The sequence below is a fragment of the Podarcis melisellensis genome, assembly GCF_964234715.1.
Source record: "Podarcis melisellensis genome assembly, chromosome: 7".
In the NCBI taxonomy this organism is placed as follows: Eukaryota; Metazoa; Chordata; class Lepidosauria; order Squamata; family Lacertidae; genus Podarcis; species Podarcis melisellensis.
Window position 1 is genome coordinate 37,687,463 of NC_138539.1, and position 22,708 is coordinate 37,710,170.

At 41.7% G+C, this 22,708-nt stretch overlaps 2 protein-coding genes across 2 annotated transcripts in view; one reads left to right on the forward strand and one right to left on the reverse strand.

Annotated features, from left to right (window-relative positions):
* LOC309374806 (DGAT1/2-independent enzyme synthesizing storage lipids-like) overlaps positions 1-22,708 on the reverse strand; it is a gene marked incomplete at its 5' end in the record, with an annotated part of 204,787 nt that overhangs the window by 160,812 nt on the left and 21,267 nt on the right. The window lies entirely within an intron of this gene.
* LOC309373421 (DGAT1/2-independent enzyme synthesizing storage lipids-like) lies at positions 7,778-17,130 on the forward strand. Its single transcript, XM_081917629.1, has 7 exons — positions 7,778-7,957; positions 10,277-10,649; positions 11,874-12,038; positions 13,789-13,979; positions 15,398-15,458; positions 15,726-15,865; positions 16,933-17,130. Exons 2-7 carry the CDS (start codon positions 10,373-10,375, stop codon positions 17,035-17,037), a joined length of 939 nt encoding a protein of 312 aa, XP_081773755.1. The 5' UTR covers positions 7,778-7,957; positions 10,277-10,372; the 3' UTR covers positions 17,038-17,130.

Consider the following 22,708-nt stretch of genomic DNA (forward strand, 5'->3'; position numbering starts at 1 on the left):
TGTCAAAACGCTCTCTGGGCTCAGAGAGTAAAGACTTCTTGTAGCAGAGACAGTGTGTGTCTTTGTGCCCCCAAAGTAAAAGTGATCTCTGCTACACAGTTGTTTTTTGTACTGAGGCTATCCACTTGACTCACTTGGAGCGAACACAACACCGAACAAGAGGGAGGGTGGGGGAATAAGTGAGCTGATGGGTGGCAGCATTTTGGAATTCACTGCAAAGTGCCTCTTTCTGGGGATGTGAAATGAAATAGCAGCATTGCTGCCAGAGAAGAACAGATGCCGAAGGCCAAACCTGTTATTACTGCCTCTAGAACTTCTTTCCGGTTGGGTTATTGGGGACCATACCACAATACACAACCATTGCATTTTTGTTTACAAATTACTAAGTCATCTGAAAACAGACCCTTACATAGTTGAATTGCATATTTTTTTTATTTTACTCTCTCTTCACTACATCTTTCAACAGAAAAGTATGGGGAAAGAGACAAAATTGATAAGGGTATGCGGGCTTTAAACCACTACTCTTTTGATTCCAATAATAGCTGTGTTACAGGAAGGAATTAAACTTCTGCTTCTCAGTGTTATAATATCTGAAAAACTGTAAGTGCTTAATTTCATTTGCGCAAGTAACGAACATCCTAGTTGTGTTTTAAGTTGACAATATGGAAACAGGCTAAGATTTTCATACAACTGGTTTTTACACACGCACATAGACAAGACAGCATTTCTCTCTCTCTCTCTCTGCTGATACCTGCACAGGAACTGACAAATAACACAACTACTAGCACATTTGCAAAACTAAGCAAGAATCATTTGTTGAGATTGCAGGGGGTTGACTAGACAACCCGTTGGGCCCCTTCCAACTCTACACTTTATGTTTTTATGAACAAAAACTTTTACTTACATTCCTGGTAAGCCTAAATTGCCTTCACTTTGGTCACCTCTCTCTGAGAACAGCAAAAGTCTTGCCTGGTGCTGTACTTTTTCGTAGGCTAATTTCCACCACTATGGAGACATGTCCCTTTATGTGGAGGTTTAAAAAGACTGTGGTGGGTGTGCCATCTGTATGAAGAAACCAAGAGAAAGAGAGAAAAAGAGAGAAGACTTGGGGAGGCTGCTACTGGGATGTCGTGGCCATTTGTAATCATACATAAGTATGGAGTCACACCTACAAGAACACTTATAATCCACAATAACATAATGGGTCACAGAAAACCAGTTCTTGACTAAGGAATAAAAGTAGGAATTGTACTCGCAACACTCTGTCTGTGATTCAGTCATAGACTCATTAAGAACAAATATCCATGGCTTGTAAAAGCCAAACAGAACCAGAAAACATAAAAAGCGCATGTATCTTATCTTCACTAGCCACTTCATGAATCACTTGAAGAAGAGTTAAAGCTGATTAAAACTCATTAAAACCACTTTGTTGTTTAGTCGTGTCCGACTCTTTGTGACCCCATGGACCACAGGAAGACAGGCACTCCTGTCTTCTAAAAGGCAGATAAAAACCACAGGCTTTCCCGAGAGAGATGTTGCCTTGCAAGCTGCTGAGTCCCTTCCAGGCACTGTTCTACTTCATCGCCTGACACTCCTGAGAATATGAGGGAGCCCTGTTTGCTTCAGTGTTGAGGAAGGGACTTGAGAGTGTTGAAGATGACACTTGAGAGCCAACCTGTCAAGTGCCTACCTTAATTCCCAATTCTATAGCAAGACTTTGACAGAAGTGGTGAGCATGCCAACTTGAAAATTCCTGAGTATTCAGGAATCCACCAGATACCATAAGTCTCTGGGAACAGACCACCTTAATGGATCCCCCAGCCTTATAGAAGGGCACTGCATCATCACTTTGAATTTCACTATCAAATTATCCTTCTCAGACAATGGGCTCAGCACAAACTTCCCTACAAATGGATTTCTGCCTTCCCACTCCCTTGGAGAGACCTGAACTAGGGTATGTTCTGTCTTATATGTTGTCCAAAATTGTCCAAATTGGTCTGATTTCTTTTTACTTTATAGAGAAGTTGCTCCTTTAATGGTGGCACTTGAGGCATTTTGCTGAGAGGTCTTGATTGCACAGTTTCTCTGCGTTCAATATTGGAGCTTCCGTGGCTCCCTTCAGAGCTTTGGAGACTCCTAGGAGCGTTCTCTGACACCACTGGACCCTTCGGAACCAGAATTTTCCTTATGGGCTTTTTTAGAGAAGGTGCTTTGCCCAAGCTCCCTTCCTGCCTATTTGCAGCAATCGGGTCACTCAGGGCGAGCAATCCCCATCATCCACCATAGCCTGCAGCATTCCACAACAATACATTGCATTTTTAAATATAATAATTTTTAATATTTTTTCATTAATAACAATCCAATATAGACCACATTAATACAATACCAAATCATAATTCAATTAAAAAAGCCAATTGTCAAATTTAAATTAAACATTTTGGTTGAGTTCCCATGTTCTGATTTTAGGAGATTTTTTAGGAGATGTTGATTCCTTTTTGCTGCTTCACTCCAATTTAACCCAATTAATACAGTTCCTATGTTGATCCTTTATTTTATCAGCCACTGATGTGTTGACTTTCATTCGTATTTAACTGTTCCATATCCTTTAATTTGCAAGAGGAGTTTATATCTGGTAACTTTCTGTGTGGAATGTTTTTTTTTTTTAATGTTCAACCTTCCTTTCTTGTTGCAATCAATCCTTTCCAGCATTTCCCCCTTGCTCCAGTTTTACTGCGTAGTGACCTTTCACCACCTTGCTTTTCTCAAAACATTTTCTTTCAATGCTTTCCAATCAGATAACAAGCTGATATCTCATCAACACCATAATAAATCAAAGTTATAATCCTCCGTGGGAGGGTATTGCCACAGAACAACCCATATAAAATGGTGCCATATTATTTAAAAAGCATGGTGAATATATAAAGAGAAAACAAAGGCTTCTCTCTACCACATACCAATCCAATTATGATTAAAATCTTCTCCAGATCGAGACCTTGGCACTCAGTGGCTGATTAATTCAGCAGCAGGTTAACTTGTCTCCTTCTTCCAGAACATGCCTGCTTCTCAAGTCTGAATTCGGATATATCTTTAAAAACAGAAGAATCTATGTGCATGGTGACCACGTTGGAGAGTTTCCAATGCATGCAGGGCATTCTGTAGGAGCGGGAGGCAGCTACTGGGCGATCTGCGAGTGAGAGCGCTCCCCCCGACCTGGGGCGGGGAGTTGCAATGATAATTATTCTCAAATTATCCTTAATTGTCTGCATGCTATGGTGAAAACCATTGTTCACCATGGCGGCAAAAAACAGAAGTCCGCAATCTATTCATAACAATACATTTCAAACAAAATCAGGTTACCCTACACCTTTATCCGCTGCCGTAATAGCACAGAACAATCCCTCCAATTCTCAATTTTCTATCAATGCCAATAAATCTCTCCCTCTCTGCTCACTTTCACAATAAGTTTGAGAATTCACTGTCCCAAGTGGGAGAAGTAACTCATGGCTCTTGATCATAAAACCCATAGGTCCTGGGGCAGCTCAGGAATCATGGCTTCTGTGGCAACCATGAGACTGTCTCGGTAAATTAGAGGCCCATTAGGCAGGGTATGGATGCAGGTGGCGCTATGGGTTAAACCACAGAAACTAGGACTTGCCGATCAGAAGGTCAGTGGTTCGAATCCCCGCGACGGGGTGAGCTCCCGTTGCTCAGTCCCTGCTCCTGCCAACCTGGCAGTTCGAAAGCACTTAAAAGTGCAAGTACATAAATAGGTACTTCTCCAGCGGGAAGGTAAACGGCGTTTCCATGTGCTGCTCTGGTTCATCAGAAGCGGGTTAGTCATGCTGGCCACATGACCTGGAAGCTGTACGCCGGCTCCCTCAGCCAATAAAGCAAGATGAGCGCCGCAACCCCAGAGTCGGCCACAACTGGACCTAATGGTCAGGGGTCCCTTTACCTTTACCTAGGCAGGGCATACCATGGTTCAGGTTTCTGCAAGGGAGTGGGAAGGCAGAACAGAAGTGCATCAATAGCGGGGTTTGTGCTGAGCCCATTGTCAGATAGATCATTTCCTGGTATCATTTGGAGTGATGATGCAGTGCCCATTTATAAATCCTCATAAAAAAAAGAATCTTTATTTGCATCAGCCATTAGCTATAGGAATATAATAAAGTAAAATGTACTGAAGATAGAGGTAAAAACTTAACTATACAAAATACATTTTGGAGGTTTAGATCAATAATCAAATAATAGATCTTATTCTAATTGCCCCCTCTAAAAACCTCACAGATTTTGCTGCCACGTGGTCATCTTGATCCGCTGGAAGAAAGGACACAGTAGCAATGGTTGAGCAACCCAGCATGGACAATAGAAGAGGGGTAATACCCTCACTCCTCAAATCTTTATAAAGAGTGAAACCAGAAGCTCACGAGCCACTGACTCAATAGTGCCATCTCCACATGGACATCATTGTTTTTCCAGTGGAATTTTCTGAAATTGACCCTCAAGTACAGCTGAAGGCAGTTTATTCAAGCTTGTGAAAGTGAAACCACGTCTGTCTTTTGGAATTGTTAAATTTTGCAAATAGGGTGCCCAAGTGTCAAAATGACTAGGTAGAAAATAATCATACCATGGACAAAATTGCCTTATTGTGGCCAAATTATTCTGTCATTCAATTAGGTGCTGTCTAATTTAATTATTTACTTTACTGAAGCCCAGTGTTAATAACTGTTGTGATGATAAACCAGAAAAGTAAAACTTTTGGTTGACGATTTTAGTCCAAATACTCTGATGACCATCTTGCAACACTAACGGTAGTAGACCAGTGGGGTTTAAATTTATTTTTTTATTTTTTTAATAATAATATTTATTAAAGGTTTAAAGATTACAGAAAAAAGAAGAAAGAAAAAAGGAAGAATTAAATAGAACAAATCAATACCTTACAATACATAGGAAAGAAAAAAACAATACAGTAAAACAAAAAGAAAAACAAAAACAATTAAAAACACATCCAATATTTCCATATCTTTGTCTTTCATTTACTTGTTTCATCGACCTCCTGACACCTCCCTTTTTTGTATTCTAATTCAATTGGCTATTTCAGCAAATCCTTTCCATCTTACTCAATTTTTTTCTATAATTTATCTTAACACAATCTAACCTTGAATTTTCCACTTTGACCCATTAACAATCTATTTTTACTTAATTCTTTAAAACATTTCTGCTAAAGCCATGTAACTTCATTCCAGCATCCTTCTAACATTCATTAATTTTACAGTATTTCTGTAGATAGACTTTAAATTTTTTCCAATCTTCTTCCACCAACTCTTCTCCCTGGTCTCGGATTCTGCCAGTCTTTTCTGCAAGTTCCATGTAGTCCATCAACATCATCTGCCATTCCTCCCGAGTGGGTAAATCGTGTGTTTTCCAATGCTTTGCGATAAGTATTCTTGCTGCTGTTGTAGCATACATAAAGAAAGTTCTATCCTTCTTTGGCACCAATTGGCCGACCAGTGGGATTTAAATTTAGGCAAAGCCAATAATTAAATGTCCTACACCAAACGTGTAATTCAACTGAGGGGAGACTAGCCTCTAAGCGCAATGAAGCATTTGGAACATGGGATGGAACAGAAAATAATTGCCTTAGGAACTTAGGTTGAACAGCTTCTGTAGATCCAAGGTGAGGCCCTGTCCAAATCTGATCCCATGCAATAACTGTGCTAGGGGCTTAGCTTTAAACAGGTCTGATGGTATACGATTGCCACCTTTTGTATGTAAGAAGCCTGTCAGAATTTTGGCGCTTTGAGATGCTTTTTCCTTTGCATATTTCTGATGTGTTCCCCACGACCCTGCTGACTGAAAAACAGGGCAAAGGTATTTGAAGACTTTAACTTGTTTGATCAACAGATTATTCACATACCACCTATGGGTCCTATAATTTCTTGAAAATGTAGTTTTCTTTAGTTTGACTTCTTGCAATTCACAGCCAGGTGTTCTCTTTGGCAGTATCCTGAGAAAGCCCTCATCAATCTTTTTAGGCGCACTTTTGTTTGCGATAGTAGCACCATTTATTTAATTATTAGATTATCTAATTATTTATTTCATTTCTATATCACTTTATATTTTAAGAAAAATCTCAAAAGCAGTTTAAAACACATTAAAACATAAATAAGACAATCTGAAGAAAGTCAAATATAGAGTATACAGTCAAAGCAACATAATTAACTAAAAAACAAAACAAACTAAATTATCCCAAAGATTTCAAAATAAAACATTACAAAGGTCAACTACAGAATACACACTCCACAAAGTAAGTTAACAAAAAACAAAACTTAAACATTTTTTTAAAAAACCACTGCTACGTGAGGTCAAATATAAAATGCACATTTAAAACAGCATAACTAACTAACAAAAGAATAAAACATTGTCATAAGCATGACACAGCTCTTTGGCAGACACTAAAAGATGGGGCAAAATAATCCAGTAGTTAGGGTTTTTTGTCAGGCAATGTCCCTCTGGTCTCACCAGGCACCGCTTTAGTAGACCTGGTGAGTCTGGACCCCACCCCCTAGGCCAGGTGGAAAGGGCCTTGCAGGGAACGGCCTTCACGACTCACAGCAATACCTGAGCTCAGTGGATCACCCAGGCTGGTTATTTATGCTTCTGATTTGCTTTATCCATTAATGAGAATAGTGTATTTGGTTCTCTGTGCTTCCTCATTTTTGCTCTGTTTTTACAAGAAGATGAATAACCAGCAAGAAACTGAGGCTGATAGCAAATTTTGGGGCATTCCAAGGCAAGTTACAGATATGTTTAGAAAGATATGCCATGGTGAGGAGACAGAGCCAGAGCAGCCAGCTGAGATGTTATCACTGGAGAGTATTTCTGACCCCCCTTCTCCCAGAACCCGGCGTTTGTTGAGAGTGCAAGAGCAAAGGACTCAGAGACAATTAGCCCCCGGCGGCCACTGTAAGAAAAGTGCTGTTGGAGGAAGGGAGTGGAGAGGATCTTAGTTGGAGCAATGCCATTGTCTCTTGCTGTGATGATTGAAGAAACTCATTAGTAAGAACTCTTCTTGTTTTTCTCTGCTTCTTGCTGCCACCGGGGGAGGGGGAGCGGATAAAATCCCCCAAAGCCTGACAATAGATATAGAAATAAATATATAGATGTAGATGTAGATGATGTAGATGTAGATAGATATGATCATCATCATATTGTAAACCGCCTGATGAATTTCATTTATTAATGAGTCTGAGACTGAATTGCAGGCACTGCATGACAGAGTAAAATGGACCAACATGTACGTATGCGATTATTCCTCTGAGTTAACTGACAAATGCATGCTGGACTTGGATCCTTCACCTCCACCTGACAGTATTGAACATGTGCCGGATGCCAGAGACCCTTTGATATCAGAGCATGTCAACCTGGAATTTCTGGGGCTCCAAAGCAAGCAATACATGCTGCATAATTAAATGCAGCATGGTGCCAATGGAAGAGCTTTTACTGGAGCAGCACAAGGAATCTATATTGTAAACCGAACATGTTATTAAGTTTTGTGTATTACATCATTTTCCTATCTCATACACATCTTATAGTGGGAGAAACCACCAGCAAATGGAGGTAACACACTTGTCACAATACCTACCTTTACCCCTTAGTCAATAGCTGGTGTTCTGTGACCCAATATGTTGTTACGTGACATGGCTGCTATTGTAGGTGTGACTTTGATTACAATAATTTTAATTACAAATGGGCACAACCTGTTAGCAGTCTTTTTCACAATGCTTGGTTTCTTCATACAAATGGCACACTCATCACAGTCTCTTTAAAGCAGCAAAGAAAGGGATGTGTCTCCATAGGTGTGGAAATTAGCCTACGAAAAAGTGCACCAGACAGGACTTCTGCTGCATCCACAGAGAGGTGACTGAAGCAAAGGCGATTTAGACTTACCAGGAATGTAAGTAAAAAAAAGTGTTCATAGAATCATAAAGTGTAGAACTGGAAGGGATTCCAAGGGTCATCTAGTCAACCCTCTTCAATGCAGGAATCTCATCAAAGTCTCTCATTCAGTCTGAAACCATACTAGACCCTGCTTCGTTTGCAAATGTCCTGTTGTTGTTGTTTAGTCGTTTAGTCATGTCCGACTCTTCATGACCCCATTGACCAGAGCACGCCAGGCACTCCTGTCTTCCATTGCCTCCCGCAGTTTGTTCAAATTCATGCTGGTAGCTTCGAGAACACTGTCCAACCATCTCATCCTCTGTCGTCCCCTTCTCCTTGTGCCCTCTATCTTTCCCTCCCTTTTCCAGGGAGCCTACTATTCCCATGAGGTGGCCAAAGTATTGGAGCCTCAGCTTCACAATCTGTCCTTCCAGTGAGCACTCAGGGCTGATTTCCTTCAGAATGGATAGGTTGGATTTTCTTGCAGTCCATGGGACTCTCAAGAGTCTCCTCCAGCACCATAATTCAAAAGCATCAATTCTTCGGTGATCAGCCTTCTTTATGGTCTCAATTCCATACATCTCAATTCCATACATCACTACTGGGAAAACCATAGCTTTAACTATATGGACCTTTGTTGGCAAGGTGATGTCTCTGCTTTTTAAGATGTCCTAGTAGTTGTATTATTTGTCACTTCCTGTGCTGGAGTCATGAGAGAGAGAGAGAGAGAATGACTCTGGAGAGTGCCCAGTTTCCGTGCCAGCCTTGGCACCATGATGAGAATCTCTTTGAAGTCCAAACTTACGTACCAGCAACTGTGCAGTTCTGCAGATTGTTTCCCTTATCTCCATCAGTCCAGAATACGCCTGTTTTCAGCCAAATCTTATTAATTTTTAAGAAGCAGGTGTCCCTGCTTGAGAGAATGACTCTGGAGAGTGCCCAGTTTCCGTGCCAGCCTTGGCATCCAAAGTGCCAAGGTTTGGCATTTTGTTGTGGGGGCCAGATAACGGACTCGCTGGGTGAGACAGCCCTCTCCTACCCTGGAGAGGTTGACAGGACTAATTACTCCCATATTAGTCCTGGACGTTCAGCTTCCCAGAACGTTTGAGAACTAAGCTATTTGAAAACCAAGGTACAACTGATCTGAGACAAACCACAGCAGTGAAATTTAGTTTTTCATGGTTCTTGGGGGTGAGGAACTGGAGCACTTATGGCTTTTTCAGGTATTAATTTATCCTATCACACAGCTACTATAGGCACAACCCCGCATCAATATTGTCTATTTTCTCATACCATTAAGTTGAAAAATGGAGTGAACATAGAGTAGAATCAAAAATATACAATTTGACTATGTAAAGCTAATGGATGTTAAGATGACTTAGTAAGTTGAAGACAAAAATGTGATGGCTGAGTATTGTGGCATGATCACCAATAACCCAACTGGAAAGAAGTTCTAGAGGCAGTTAAAACAGGGTTTGGCCATCAGCATCTGTTCTTATATGGCGGCAGAGCTGCTATTCCACCTCACATCCCCAGAAAGAGACATTTTGCAGTGTATCCCCAAATGTTGCTACCCTTCAGCTCATTTTTCTCCACACTCTCAATCTTGTTCGGTGCTGCGTCTGCACCACACAATTTAAGTCGAGTGGTTAGGCTCAGTATACGGAACAACTGTGTAGCAAAGTTAGTTTTTACTTTGGGGGCAGAAAGACACAGAAAAAACAAACTCTACAGTTGCTACAAGAAGTCACCACTCTCTGAGCCCAGAGAGCATTTTGACTTATAAAGTCCTTGATGAGGCAAAGTCGACACAGTAAGAACAAAGTCCAGTTGTTAATGAAGGCCTGCAACTGCCAGAGTTCTCTCAGTCAAAAGTCTTGCAATGTGTCCAAATTCTTTCAGACAAGTTCTTCACAAATTCCTCCACTTTTTAACCGGATTATTCCAACAGTCTCCATGTCTCCAGTTCATGTATCCTGAGCTATGTGTTAGTTTGCCCAGTAACACAAACAAGATAGTCACAAGATGCATGCAGCTGCATTTTTAGGGGGCAGGGAAACATTTCTGCTGACTCAAAGAGAAGTAACCCTTTCCCACTTTCCTTAATACTTCAGCAGTGGAATGAAACCAGCTTGCTTTACGTCAAATAAATGATGGATCCATACATTTGTAATGTTGTACATCCCCATGATGGATGCTGGAAAAACAATACGTCTACTTGGCAAGTTACAGTGGGGAAAACTAGGAAAATATTAAATCACATGAGATTTCATGTAATCATGAATGCTTCTGGGATGACAGTTCAAACTAATGTACTGCATTTTCTGTTTTCCAGGTAAACAGTTGAAAAAAATACCATCACAACTGAGGAAATTTTCACTTCATATATTTCTTTCATTGGCATACACGTGGTGCTTCAGATTAGGAAACCATGAGCTGGTTTTCTCAAATTCTGGAAAACTGGATCAGTTTTTCTTATTTGGAAGAATATTGGACCTCAGTGGTTCACCCTTTGTGGTTACTTAAGCTTCTGATTTTAATTTATTCACCATTCATATGTACGGTTTTGTGTCTCTGGGCTGTCTCATTTGTGTTACATATTTACAAGAAGATGAATAACCAGCAAGAAAGTGATGTTAGCAAATTTTGGGAGAAATCAAGGAAAATTATTGCTCAAGTTTTTGATATAACTGGAAAGATATGGTATGGTGAGTAAGCTTTCTTTCATTCCAATAATTCAGTCTTATCAGCTCCTATACTTTCATAGGATTGAGCATCAGAATTTCAGACTTGAGACATTGGGACAATAGTTGCTACAGTGCATCAGGAGTGGACCTCTAAGCCCACTTCAGAGTCACCACAGCTCCAAGCTGGCCTTGGCTCCATATGGATCAAAAGAAAGGCATGGAATTTTTTTTAGGTAATAAGCAATCAAAACGAAAAACAAAACATATTATGAGGTATGAAATTAAGATATATTACAGAAGAAAGGGTCAGCTGGTGGCTGCATAAACACCATACATTTAATCACATTGAAAGCATGCCTCCTCCAAAAGAAACCTAGAGAATGTTGCTTAAACCTCACAGAGCTTTAATTAGCAAAGCTCTTTAAAAATAGTTTCATGAATTGTGGCAAGAGAAGGGGGTTGGGTTTAAACGTGTAGTGAGTACGCAGCGAATGTAATGAGTATATCATCGTTCAGTGAGACTTTGATGGTGCCATTTTCCAGAGCATGGTAAACCGTTAGGTAACTCTGAAACATAAACTCTGGACACAAACCATGGAATCTGCCAGCGTAGGATATGGTGATGGCTGCTAATTTGGATGGACACTGCGAGAAACTGGATGATGGAATACAGAGAGCTTTCGCTTAATCAACAGGATCCATCTTATGTTCTCATCACTTCCCAGAGTGATGTTGCTTTAGATGTTGAAGCATTAATCAGTAATACATTACTAAAACCAAGTTTGGGTCATAAGGATGAAACCCTGTGGCTACTTATGACATTGGTCAAGGGTGCATCTGTCTGGGAAACTGTTTTCTCACTTTGTATAAAGTGATTCAGAGAATGGTCTGAAGATATGAGTATTATAACACATATAAATGCTTAAAGGAGATTGAAAGAGGGTCACAGTTTTAGCTTACTCAAAGACTAGGCAAAAATGTTTTCACCTGCACCCAAAAGTAAGCAAGGAATGAATATTCCAGTAGAGGAGAATACCATTTTTTCTGGGATCACAACAGAGAAAGTCTTGATCAGTATAGATGACAAACTAGCATCCAGAACACTGAAACATATAGGAGTGGTTTTTACCTGATCTTAAATTTCAGTTTTCTGAACCGCACTGTTTTCTTCCAATAAAAGATTGCAATATTTCATTTATTTTTCACAAAGTAATATTTATTTGTTGTGGTTTGTATTATTTCCAGGTTATGAAGTTATTGGCATGGAACATCTCCGTAAAGGACCAGGGATTATTGTTTATTATCACTCAGTCACTGCTATTGACTATTCCTTTCTTGTGGCTAAACTTTTTAAGGAGGCACAGAGAGAGTGCTTTTCGGTCATTCATAGAGGCATATATCGGCTACTAGGTAAATTATTAAATTCAAATCTTGCTTTTTATCAAAAAATATGTGAAATGTGACATAAAACAATCCTATAACATATAAAACCATGTATCAGGCAAAGAGGTGAAAAACAACATACAAATAAAATATCAGCAAGATGATGGATGTGACCAAGGGGAACGTAAGGAAAAATAAAACTCGTAGCCAAGTGTTGATATTTCATTTTATCCCACCTATGCTGTTGGGGCAATCCTCTCAAAGCATGCCTCACTTCATTTCCCAGTGACAAGTTGCCCTGACAGATTCCCATCTGAGTTACAACAATGGATGAGCCCAGAATGAGATGGAGTGTTCACACAAAAAAGAAAGTTGGAAACTGCAGGCTTGCTTTTGGCCATTTACAGCCTCAACCTCTTCTTCCAATAATGTTTCAGGCACCTTATTTGAATCAGGCTATGTTTCCAACGGGACGCTGGTGGCGCTGTGGGTTAAACAACAGAGGCTAGGACTTGCCGATCAGAAGGTCAGCGGTTCGAATCCCCGTGACTGGGTGAGCTCCAGTTGCTCGGTCCCAGCTCCTGCCACCCTAGCAGTTTGAAAGCAGGTCAAAGTAGATTAATAGGTACCGCTCCGGCGTGAGGGTAAACGGCGTTTCCCTGCGCTGCTCTGGTTCGCCAGAAACGGCTTATTCCTGCTGGCCACATGACCCAGAAGCTGTACGCCGGCTCCCTCAGCCAATAAAGCAAGATGAGTGCCGTAACCCCAGAGTCGGTCACAACTGGACCTAATGGTCAGGGGTCCCTTTACCTTTACCTATGTTTCCAACACAGCATGTTGACTTGTGTCTTTTGGCCCATGATCACAGGTTGCAGGAATACCTTATCTGGCCTCATAACAGCTATGAGATTACTTTCTACACTCTTCCTCAGGGATCTAAGAAATGGGGTCAACTGCATAATGTGACATCTGATTTCTGTGCTGTAACTGCATATAATTGCTTCTGACTTTAATGCCGGAATAGGACAAGGTGTAGGAAACTGGGTCCCCAACTTGATGATTTCTTCAGGTACAAAGATACCAGAAAACAGGGCCCCACCCGAACACATGGCCAACCAAGAACTCCCACACAATGCTTTTATGCCCCCATGTGACACTGCAATCAAACCCACGTGACACCCTTGCTGTAGTGTTCATGGCCCTCCACTGCCACTCCCCCCACATCATCTTCCTCTGCATGCACACAGCAGCCACAGCAAGGAACTATGACACCACCAAAGGGTCATTTAAATAAGGAAGGAAGGAAGTACAGAGCCCAAAAATGCCCAGTAGCACAGAGTGCTCTGTTTGGGGGGTGAATTTGTCCATTGGGTGAATTAATGCAGCATATAATCTCCACCCAGTTACCTGTGCATGAAAAGATGAACTTATGTTAGTGTAGGCAGGATTCAACCAGGATGGGCTCATCTGTGCCATGTGTGTATCTGTCTCTCTGTGCATGCAGCAAGGCACTGTGGCCTGTATTTTTATCATAATGCAAACTTGAATGTCATTCGGTTGTACTACAGACTTGACTTGTGGAACGCATGTCTAAAAAGGTGGCCACATCAGCACTTCCACGAAATCCTACTTGAAAAGTATTGGTAGAGAACTATGCTTGTGATCTGTAACAGTGCAATATCTTTGGAATAATGACACTTGTATAGCATCCACAATATTTCCTAAATAAGCATTATATAAAATGTATTTTCTTTCTATTTGGGGCTTCTTTTTTCAGGGCTGAAGATACTTTTAAATCCCATCGGTTTGAAAGATTTCAATAAAGCTGAATGTGTGGAAATTTTGAAGAAAGGCCATTTACTGGGCGTTGCCCCTGGTGGAGGTAGAGAAGCAAACTTTAGTTATGACTACAACATAATGTGGGGTAACAGCACTGGTTTCGCTCGCGTAGCTTTGGAGGCAAAAGTGGTGAGTGATCTTTGTCCAATTTGCATTGCCTTCACGATTATCCTAGATAAGACATAATGTGCTGACATCCTTGATCTAGCATCCTAAGTAGTTGAGGATGGCAAATATCCTGTTTAGGGGTCAAATGATATCTGGAGTTCCAAATATTTCCCACCCCTGCTTTTTTTTTAAGCTATTGAAATCACTTACTGTATTTTTCGTCCCATAGGGCGCACTGGCCCATAGGACACACCTAGTTTTTTTTGGGGGGGGGGAAATAAAGGGGGAAAATTTATTTTTCCCCAGGCATGGGGCTGGGGATGCCCGAGCTTCCCCCGACCCCAGCCCCCAGAACAGGCTGCTATCCGCAGGCCTAGGGAGCCCGGCGGGAAGTCCCGCCGGTCTCCCCAGGCTTGCGGATATCTGTCCCCCGAGCTTGTGGGGCTGGCAGCCTCCAAACCAGGTTGGGGAACAGGGGGAAGGCGCGCTGTGCCTCCCTGCTGTCCCCCGAGCTTGTGGGGCTGGCGCTGGGGAGAAGCACACTTCTCCCCAGCACCAGCCTCCAAACCAGGTCAGGGAACAGCGGGATGGCAGCGCTGCGCCTCCCTGCTGTCCCCCGGGCTTGTGGGCTGCAGGCTGCTGCCCGCAAGCCTTGTGAGAGCTCCCACTGGGCTTGCAAGGCTTGCAGATACCTTCCTGAAGCCTGGAGAGCGAGAGGGGTCGGTGCGCACTGACCCCTCTCGCTCTCCAGGCTTCAGCAAAAGCCTGCATTCGCCCCATAGGATGCACACACATTTCCCCTTAATTTCTGGAGGGGGAAAAGTGCATCCTATAGGGCGAAAAATACGGTACATTTAAAAAGAAAAATAGCTTTTTTCCTCTTCAATTCTTGAAAATCTGAGGGACAGCATGTGCAATTTGAAGTCAATTGCGTCTGGCTTGTCATTGTAACGGGGACACAGGTGGCGCTGTGGGTTAAAGCCTCAGCGCCTAGGACTTGCTGATCGAAAGGTCGGCGGTTCGAATCCCTGCTGCGGGGTGCGCTCCCGCTGCTCGGTCCCAGTGCCTGCCAACCTAGCAGTTCGAAAGCACCTCCAGGTGCAAGTAGATAAATAGGGACCGCTTACCAGCGGGAAGGTAAACGGCGTTTCCGTGTGCAGCTCTGGCTCGCCAGAGCAGCGATGTCACACTGGCCATGTGACCCGGAAGTGTCTCCAGACAGTGCTGGCCCCTGGCCTCTTAAGTGAGATGGGCGCACAACCCCAGAGTCTGTCAAGACTGGCCCGTACGGGCAGGGGTACCTTTACTGTCATTGTAATGCCGGATGGGGAGCATTATTCCTAGTCCTTCACCAAAATAAAGGTGGGGCAGGTGGGGTGAAGTAATTCTCCAGTTTTCACCTTTCTTTTGATTTTGTATTTTTTCTTTTATTCTTTCAGCCCATCATCCCTATGTTTACACAAAACGTTTGTGAAACATTCAGGAACATTGGAAAGTCAAGTGAGAAAAATATCTTATATTCCTTGGTTGATCAAGAGATCTGATATCAGACAATAAACAGATTAATAATATACAATATACTAGTAGTTTATTCAACATATACTTATCTGAAAAAGTTGTGCTGTCTCTTAAAAAATATGCACTCAAATTATTTAACCTCATCTCTGGGATGGATTGATTGGGATTGCTAAAAACTCAGAATGCCAACTAATTTCAAATTTGATATGGAATCGCTTTCTTACAGACTCTTTTCCCTTTCATACATAGGGTTGACTAGATGGTTATATGAGAAAACAAAACTTCTCTACCTTCCCATATATGGAGGACTTCCAGTGAAACTGAGGACATATATTGGAGAACCCATCCCATATGATCCAAATATAACAGCTGCAGAGCTGGCTGAAAAAGTAAGATAACTCTACGCCTGGAAGCAAAAAAGTAGAATATTCTTTTCCTGTTGGTTTCTCTCTTTCAGTTGTATAAATTGTCTTCTGCCTACTGACTTTGCTCCTTCTGTATGACGGGAGATAGGGTTTATTACATAGACTTTTGTGCATTATGTTCATCAGTCAGCTTTCCCGCTCCGTAAATTGTTGAGACCATGAAAAACCTATGCATTTTATGTAGTGCTGCACAAAGATCTGCTCATGCAATAGGACATCTTCTACCCACCATATGCCCCAGAATCTGCCCCAGAGGGTTCTTCCAAGCCCCCTCCTGGCTGGGGGACCCAGTAAGCATTGTACACTCTTAAGCCTCAGTGAAACTATTACTGAATAACTTCTGTTGTCTGTGTGACTTATTGCAACTGCACGTGAATGCGACTCCATCCTACTCTGCTATTTTTATCCATGCCCTGCTGTGTTGTTTTCAGGCAAGGAACCAGGAGGTGACTGATTTCTGTCACTAGCCCTGCCAACCATTGCCATTCTAAGAGAACGAGGGAGGTGTTCATAGTGAGTTCAGGCACCTCTTTTTCTAGAAAAATAGCACTGAGCATAGTGAAATATAACTCAATAGCATTTCTGCAGTTTTCCTCACATAGCTAGAGGTAACAACCATGCAGGAAAACTAATACGTACCAAGCAGCCCAAGGCACTTATGTTTGGTTGTATCTCTGCCATTCTCATACAGAGCTCTTGGTAAAAAAAACATAAAGGCAGTGGGCTGGATTCACTGACAGATGAGCAGTTTCCTAGCGGGGTTCCTCACCCTGGCTGCTCTGGCCCAACACTCCATGTTGAAGAATCCACTTTTGAGGATTGAGAGACAAGGACTATCATGCAACACATCTCAGTATACAAAGACATTTGCATGAAAGAAGTTACATATGGTGCTTCTATAGCTGGAATAAATGGGTTACCTCTGGTTCTGATCCCTTTAGCTTTTTCCTCACAGATATTAATAACTGTGAACACCTATTTAGCAATATATTCCTATAACACAATGTATTCCTTTGTTCTTCTTTCAACAGGCAAAGACTGCAATTGAAAATCTTAGGGATAAATACCAAAAAAGACCAGGAAATATGTTAAGAGCTCTTTCAGAACGATTTGATAAGCATTACAAAGCTAACTAGTCCATATAAAAGAGTTGCAGTGTTTCTGACAAGATGTCTGTTATAGGAAGCATTAATAATTATGTTATTAAAGCTAAGCTGATATACACAGAATTGTGCTGGATTGTCTATTAATTATCTGGAAGGGACCCTAGCTCAGTAACTCAGCACCTGCTGTGTGTGCAGAAGGTCCTAGGTTTTCAAAGACATACAAGTGCTTTCTTGCCCTATCCTGCAATACACCCAGAATGCCCCTTTTATAATGGGAAGGTGAGTGCTTAACTGAAACATGAAATAATATTACAAGTGAAAGAGTAAAGTCTATAATTCACAACTATTTTATGTTTATAAAAGTCGCTCCAAGATTTGAGTCCTATAATGGCTCAACCTTTCTAAACATACAGTAAAAAAGTAGAGAAAGCAAAAAGGTAGCCATAATTGGTGGAAATAGCGACTGACCTAACGAAAACAGCCAGTTCAGCAATGAATCTGGATCTGGGCAATCCAAGTGCAGTTAAACAGCTAAAGTAAGTTGCCTCAGCTTTACAGCTTCAACTTGAGGAATATTCAAGTTGAATATTCCCTTGACTGGGGTCAAGGGAAGGCATCTGAGATGGAAGGGGGTCCCAGAGTAAGAAGAGGGGACAGACATGGCTGCCTTCTTTGCAAAATGGCTGAATAGTTTGAAAGTGAAGCTCATCCCATATGTAGATGTTCTTGTGCATGCTAATAGAGTCTCAGGACCTGGACAACATAATCATGATACAGAACATCAGTAAAATTTTAGAGCAACAACTTTAGAACACTTTTTTCCAACTGAAGAGTATCACTTAGAGAGCATTAGCAACATCAGAGCAAGTGCAACTAAAATGCTTTTTCTCAAAGAAAAAGCAAAGGACAATATAGGAAACAATACAGTCAACGTTGAACAGGTTTAAGGCCTGTTGACTGTAACAAGAGAGATGAGCTTTCACTTGGTTTGAACCTGTGTTCTGCAGATCTCTGCAGGTACACAGAGTTATCCCAAGGGGTCCGCAAAGCAGCTGTGGCTGGCAGGTCCTGGTCAAGGGCCCAGGAACTCAGAGGCCTGCTCGTCTAGCACCCATTAGCTGGCTTTCTCCCAATAGGATGTCTGTGGAGGAAGGCATGAGGTCCATCTGCTCTCGAAAAGGAGTGATTCAGCTTCAAGTGGGTTGGCACAGTTGACCCTTGTGGTTCACCCCAACTCTATTATTCTATGATTCCTATGAGGCATCCCAAAACAAATCTATATGAATGTTTACTACATTGGGAACAATTCCACATTTAAAAATGCGATTATACACACACACACCCTCAGATGAACAGCAACACATGACACATTACACCAATGCCATTTATTAACAGAAATAAAGACAATATGGAAAAGCCATGTGTGAAAAACTAAGGATATCTTATTAGTAAATAGCTTGTAAAACCACATTTAGCAACAATAAGAAGCCATCATTTTCCGTAGGACTTTATCAGTCTCTCACATCACATCAGCTCATTGAAGTTTGCTGGCATCTGTTTATGCACAGCTATCTTAAGGTCTTGCGCAGCATTTCAATTGGTCTGAGGTCTGGACTTTGACTAGGTCATTGATTCTGTTCTTTTCCAGCCATTCTGTGATAGATTTCCTGGTATGCTTGGGATCCTTGTCCTGTTAACAGCATGACCCAATTTTGGCCAAGCTACAGCTGTCGGGCAAATTGCCTCACATTTGACTCTAGAATACTTTGGTATACAGAGGAGTTCATGGTTGACTCAATGACTACAAGATTCCCAGCTCCTGTGCCTACGAACCAAGCTCAAATCACCACCCCCAAGCTGCTTGTGCTAATATGCTGTTTGGTTTTCGCCAAAGGTAGTGCTGTGCATTAAGGCCAGACATCTCCACTTTGGTCTCGTCTGTCCAAAGGACATTGTTGCAGAAGTCTTGTGGTTTGTTCAGATGCAACTTTGCAAACCTAAGCCATGCTGCCATGTATTGAATAATAGGATTATTCAGAAGGTATTGAATAATCAGGATCAGGTGCACAACCTTAGGGTCATTTTGAACTCACATCTGTCCATGGATGCACAGGTTAATTCTGTGTTGATTCTGGTAGTTAGACTGGTGATAAGGAGCGGCCGCTGGCAGGACTTCCGGGTCGGCGCCATCGCCGAATGGCGGGCTCCCTCCGAGCTCCGGAGGGAGCCTGCTCGGCAGGGGCTGGGTCCTACCGCACCGGCGATGCGGGGACCCTTAAAAACCACGGCCACGGAGGCCGTGGACATGGAGACTCGGCTGGCACCGTCAGCGCCCTCTCGATTCGTGAAGGAGCCTTTTTAAAGGCTACGGATCGGGTGCCGGGGAGGAGCGTGGTGCTTTGAGTCCTCTGCTATCCCTGCCGAGCGCAGCCGCATGCCATCCGGCGGAGAGCGCTGACTTCTTCTATTGAAAATTTGGACCCAAAAGAAGAACCCGTGAGTAATTGGAATATGGACTAAAAAGAGGGATAAATTTTTAGAATTTGGAGCGAACGGGGGAGGTGGAAAAAAGGAAGTCAGCCCCCCCCCAAATTGTAGAAGAGCCAAAACAAAGGACTGGATAACTAAGATCGAGAAGAACCTTATCTTGCCGAACTAGCAACTTCGCGAGGGAAATTTATAAGATTGAGCTGGAGGAGAAAAGTGGAATTTGTATTAAAAAGTAACCCCCCCGGAATCCCTGGAGCGATTCGTGAAAATGCCTGGAGAAGAACAACGGAGGTTTTGACAGCTGTCAAAGAGCTGTCAAAACGGAAGAATGAAATTGAGACTTTGTTATGAGGACTTTGCCGGCTACATTTGTTATAAATTGGAGATAAATTGTTTCAAATAAGGATTTATAAGTTATTTGGACTGGCGGATGTGATCTGGAAGGGAACTTTGTTATTGTAATCCACCTAGAGGAGCTGAGGGACATTGCATGTGTTTTCGATGGGAAACTTGAACAGTTGGATAGAACTTTTAATCTCCTGGGAAACTGCAGAAATGGAACATTATTTTGTCTACAGAGGCCTACACTTTACTGGAAACAATGGATTAATCTGTTGAAAAATGAAAGGAACATGATGTAATGTTTTGCTCCTGAATAACAAGCCTCTGTAGAGACACTAGAAGCCTTTGGAAAAAGAACATTTCTGTGAGGGAACAGGGAAGTAAAAAGGAGGAGAGTGATTGACAAGAACAAGGAAACAACAAGAACTGGACAGAATTGGAGTGGGAACATTTGGGATATCCAGATTTGACAAGCTTATGGATATAAAATTGGAGTTTATACTCCTGGATATAAAAATCTGGATAGAAGAAATGGGCCCCCTTTGATAGACTCCTTCTATGATTGGACATCTGTAATTTTAAAAATGCCAGAAGTTTAATATATGCCATTTTAAAAAAAAAAAGACCGGTAAAGAACCAGAGGGATGTGGGTTTAGTGAAAGGTGGGTTCATCAGGAAGACACTAGAAGTGGAGGGATAGGAGGAACGCAACAGGGAAAGAGGGGAGGGAAATTTGGAATCCAAAGGTTGTAAAATTATTGTTTGTTTTTATTCTATTTTCATCTGTATTATATTTGAAAGGGGGGAACTCGTGGAAGGGAATAGGTTGACCTTAGGGGATGGAAGTTTGGATAAATTGAGTTATTGATGATGAGTGTATTTTGGGAATAAGAATTTGTTGAATATTATTGCTTTTTTGGAAGATTTGGAACACAAGAGGGGGTGGGGAGGGGAAGTCCTGGATATTGGAAAAAGTTTATGAATTGGATTTTATTTGTTTTAATTTGGAAAACCTTAATAAAAATTATTTAAAAAAAAAAAAAAGGAGCGGCCGCTGGCACCATATAACACCCAGCCTGGAAGATCTATATTGGCTCCCTGTACATTTCTGAAGTGTTGGTGTTGGTGTTAACCTTTAAAGCCCTAAATGGCCCTGCCACTGTATACCTGAGGAGTGTCGCCACCCTCATCATTCAGCCCGTGAACTAAGATCCAGTTCTGAGGGCCTTCAAGGAATCAGGCAAGCTGCCTTCGTAGTTGGGAGTGGCTCCTGCCCTGTGGAACACCCTCATCTGATGTCAAATAGATAAACAACTACACAAATTTCTGAAGACATCGGAATGCAATCCTGTATCAGGAAGCTTTCAATCGATGATGTGTTGCTGTGTTTTTATTATGTTCTTAGCTGCCCAGAGTTGCTGGAGCAACCAGGCTTACACTTACACACACCTTTATCTTTTAGCTCCTGAAAGACTCAAGTCTCCATCTTAGCTGATTTCTTTCTGCCATAGCCTCAGTTATGAATACCAGAGTAGGCTGATCAGGATTTAAGAATTTGTTGGGCATTTGTTCCTGAAGATGATGTGAACAAAGGCCCAAGCTTTCGATCTGAAAATCATTGGGTGTGTTGGGGAATGTTATTATAGAGATGAGAGGTAGATATTCTTTATGATGCCTGACAGTATTGGTGTCAGGTGAAAAAAGTATTTAAGTATACTTTCTTAAAGAAACCAGAGGCCTTTCTTCTGGGCATGGTCGGCCAATTGGTGCCAAAGAAGGATAGAACCTTTTTTATGTATGCCACAGCAGCAGCAAGAATACTCATCGCAAAGCACTGGAAGACACAAGATTTACCCACCCTAGAAGAATGGCAGATGCAAGTAATAGACTATATGGAACTGGCAGAAATGACCGGCAGAATCCGAGATCAAGGAGAAGAGCAGGTGGAAGAGGACTGGAAGAAGTTTAAAGTTTATTTACAAAAACATTGTAAAATTTATGAATGCTAAGGGCATTGTAAATGAAATGATGGGGTTCTAGTGATTAAGATAAATAAGAGTACAAAGGGAAGGATAAAGGATGAATTTGAATAATATGATATTGCTGAACTAATTTTTAAAGTGGAATACAAGAAAGGAAGGTGGGTGGAAGTAAGGAAAATAAGATTTGAAAGGGTATTAACTTGAAAAAGAGCTTTTTTATGCTAAATTTTCTTTTTTATGTTTTTATTTTCTTTTCCGTCTTTTTGTTTGTATTTTTGATGTGTGTGTTTGTTGGTTTTGTGATTTTAGTTAATTTTTATTGTTGTTAACTTTTGTAAAATCTAATAAAATATGATTTAAAAAAGAAAGAAAAAAGAAAGACAGTATTGGTGTCAGGGACTGGAATGAATTGCAGCCAAACTATGAGAGAGAAAACCAGGCAGAGATGGGAGATCCTCCATCCCCTAGGATGCAGCGGTCGCTGAGGGTACCAGAGCAGCGTACTCAACAATGTTTGGCAATGGAAAGCTTCCATAGGAGTCGATGCTGCTGGGGGAGGGGAAATGAGGAGGAGTCAGAATGAATAATTCCATGATGGTGTAAAGACTGGAATTCTTTGTGTTACAGCAGTGACTGAATAAATCATACTTAAAAGCCTTCTTGTTTTCTCCTGGCTCCTTGAAAACATCAGGAAGGGAGGGAGAGATTCCTCAGGCCTAACAATTAGAGTCATTTGCAAAGTGCCATGGATGTAGATTGCGCCACGGCAATAATTTGGTGCAAGTTTAGTCGCAGTATGCTTCTTAGTCTTTACGCGGTTTAATTTATTTAGATTTATATCCTGCTTTTTGACAAAATTCCTCAAAGTGACTGGTTCTTTTTACTAA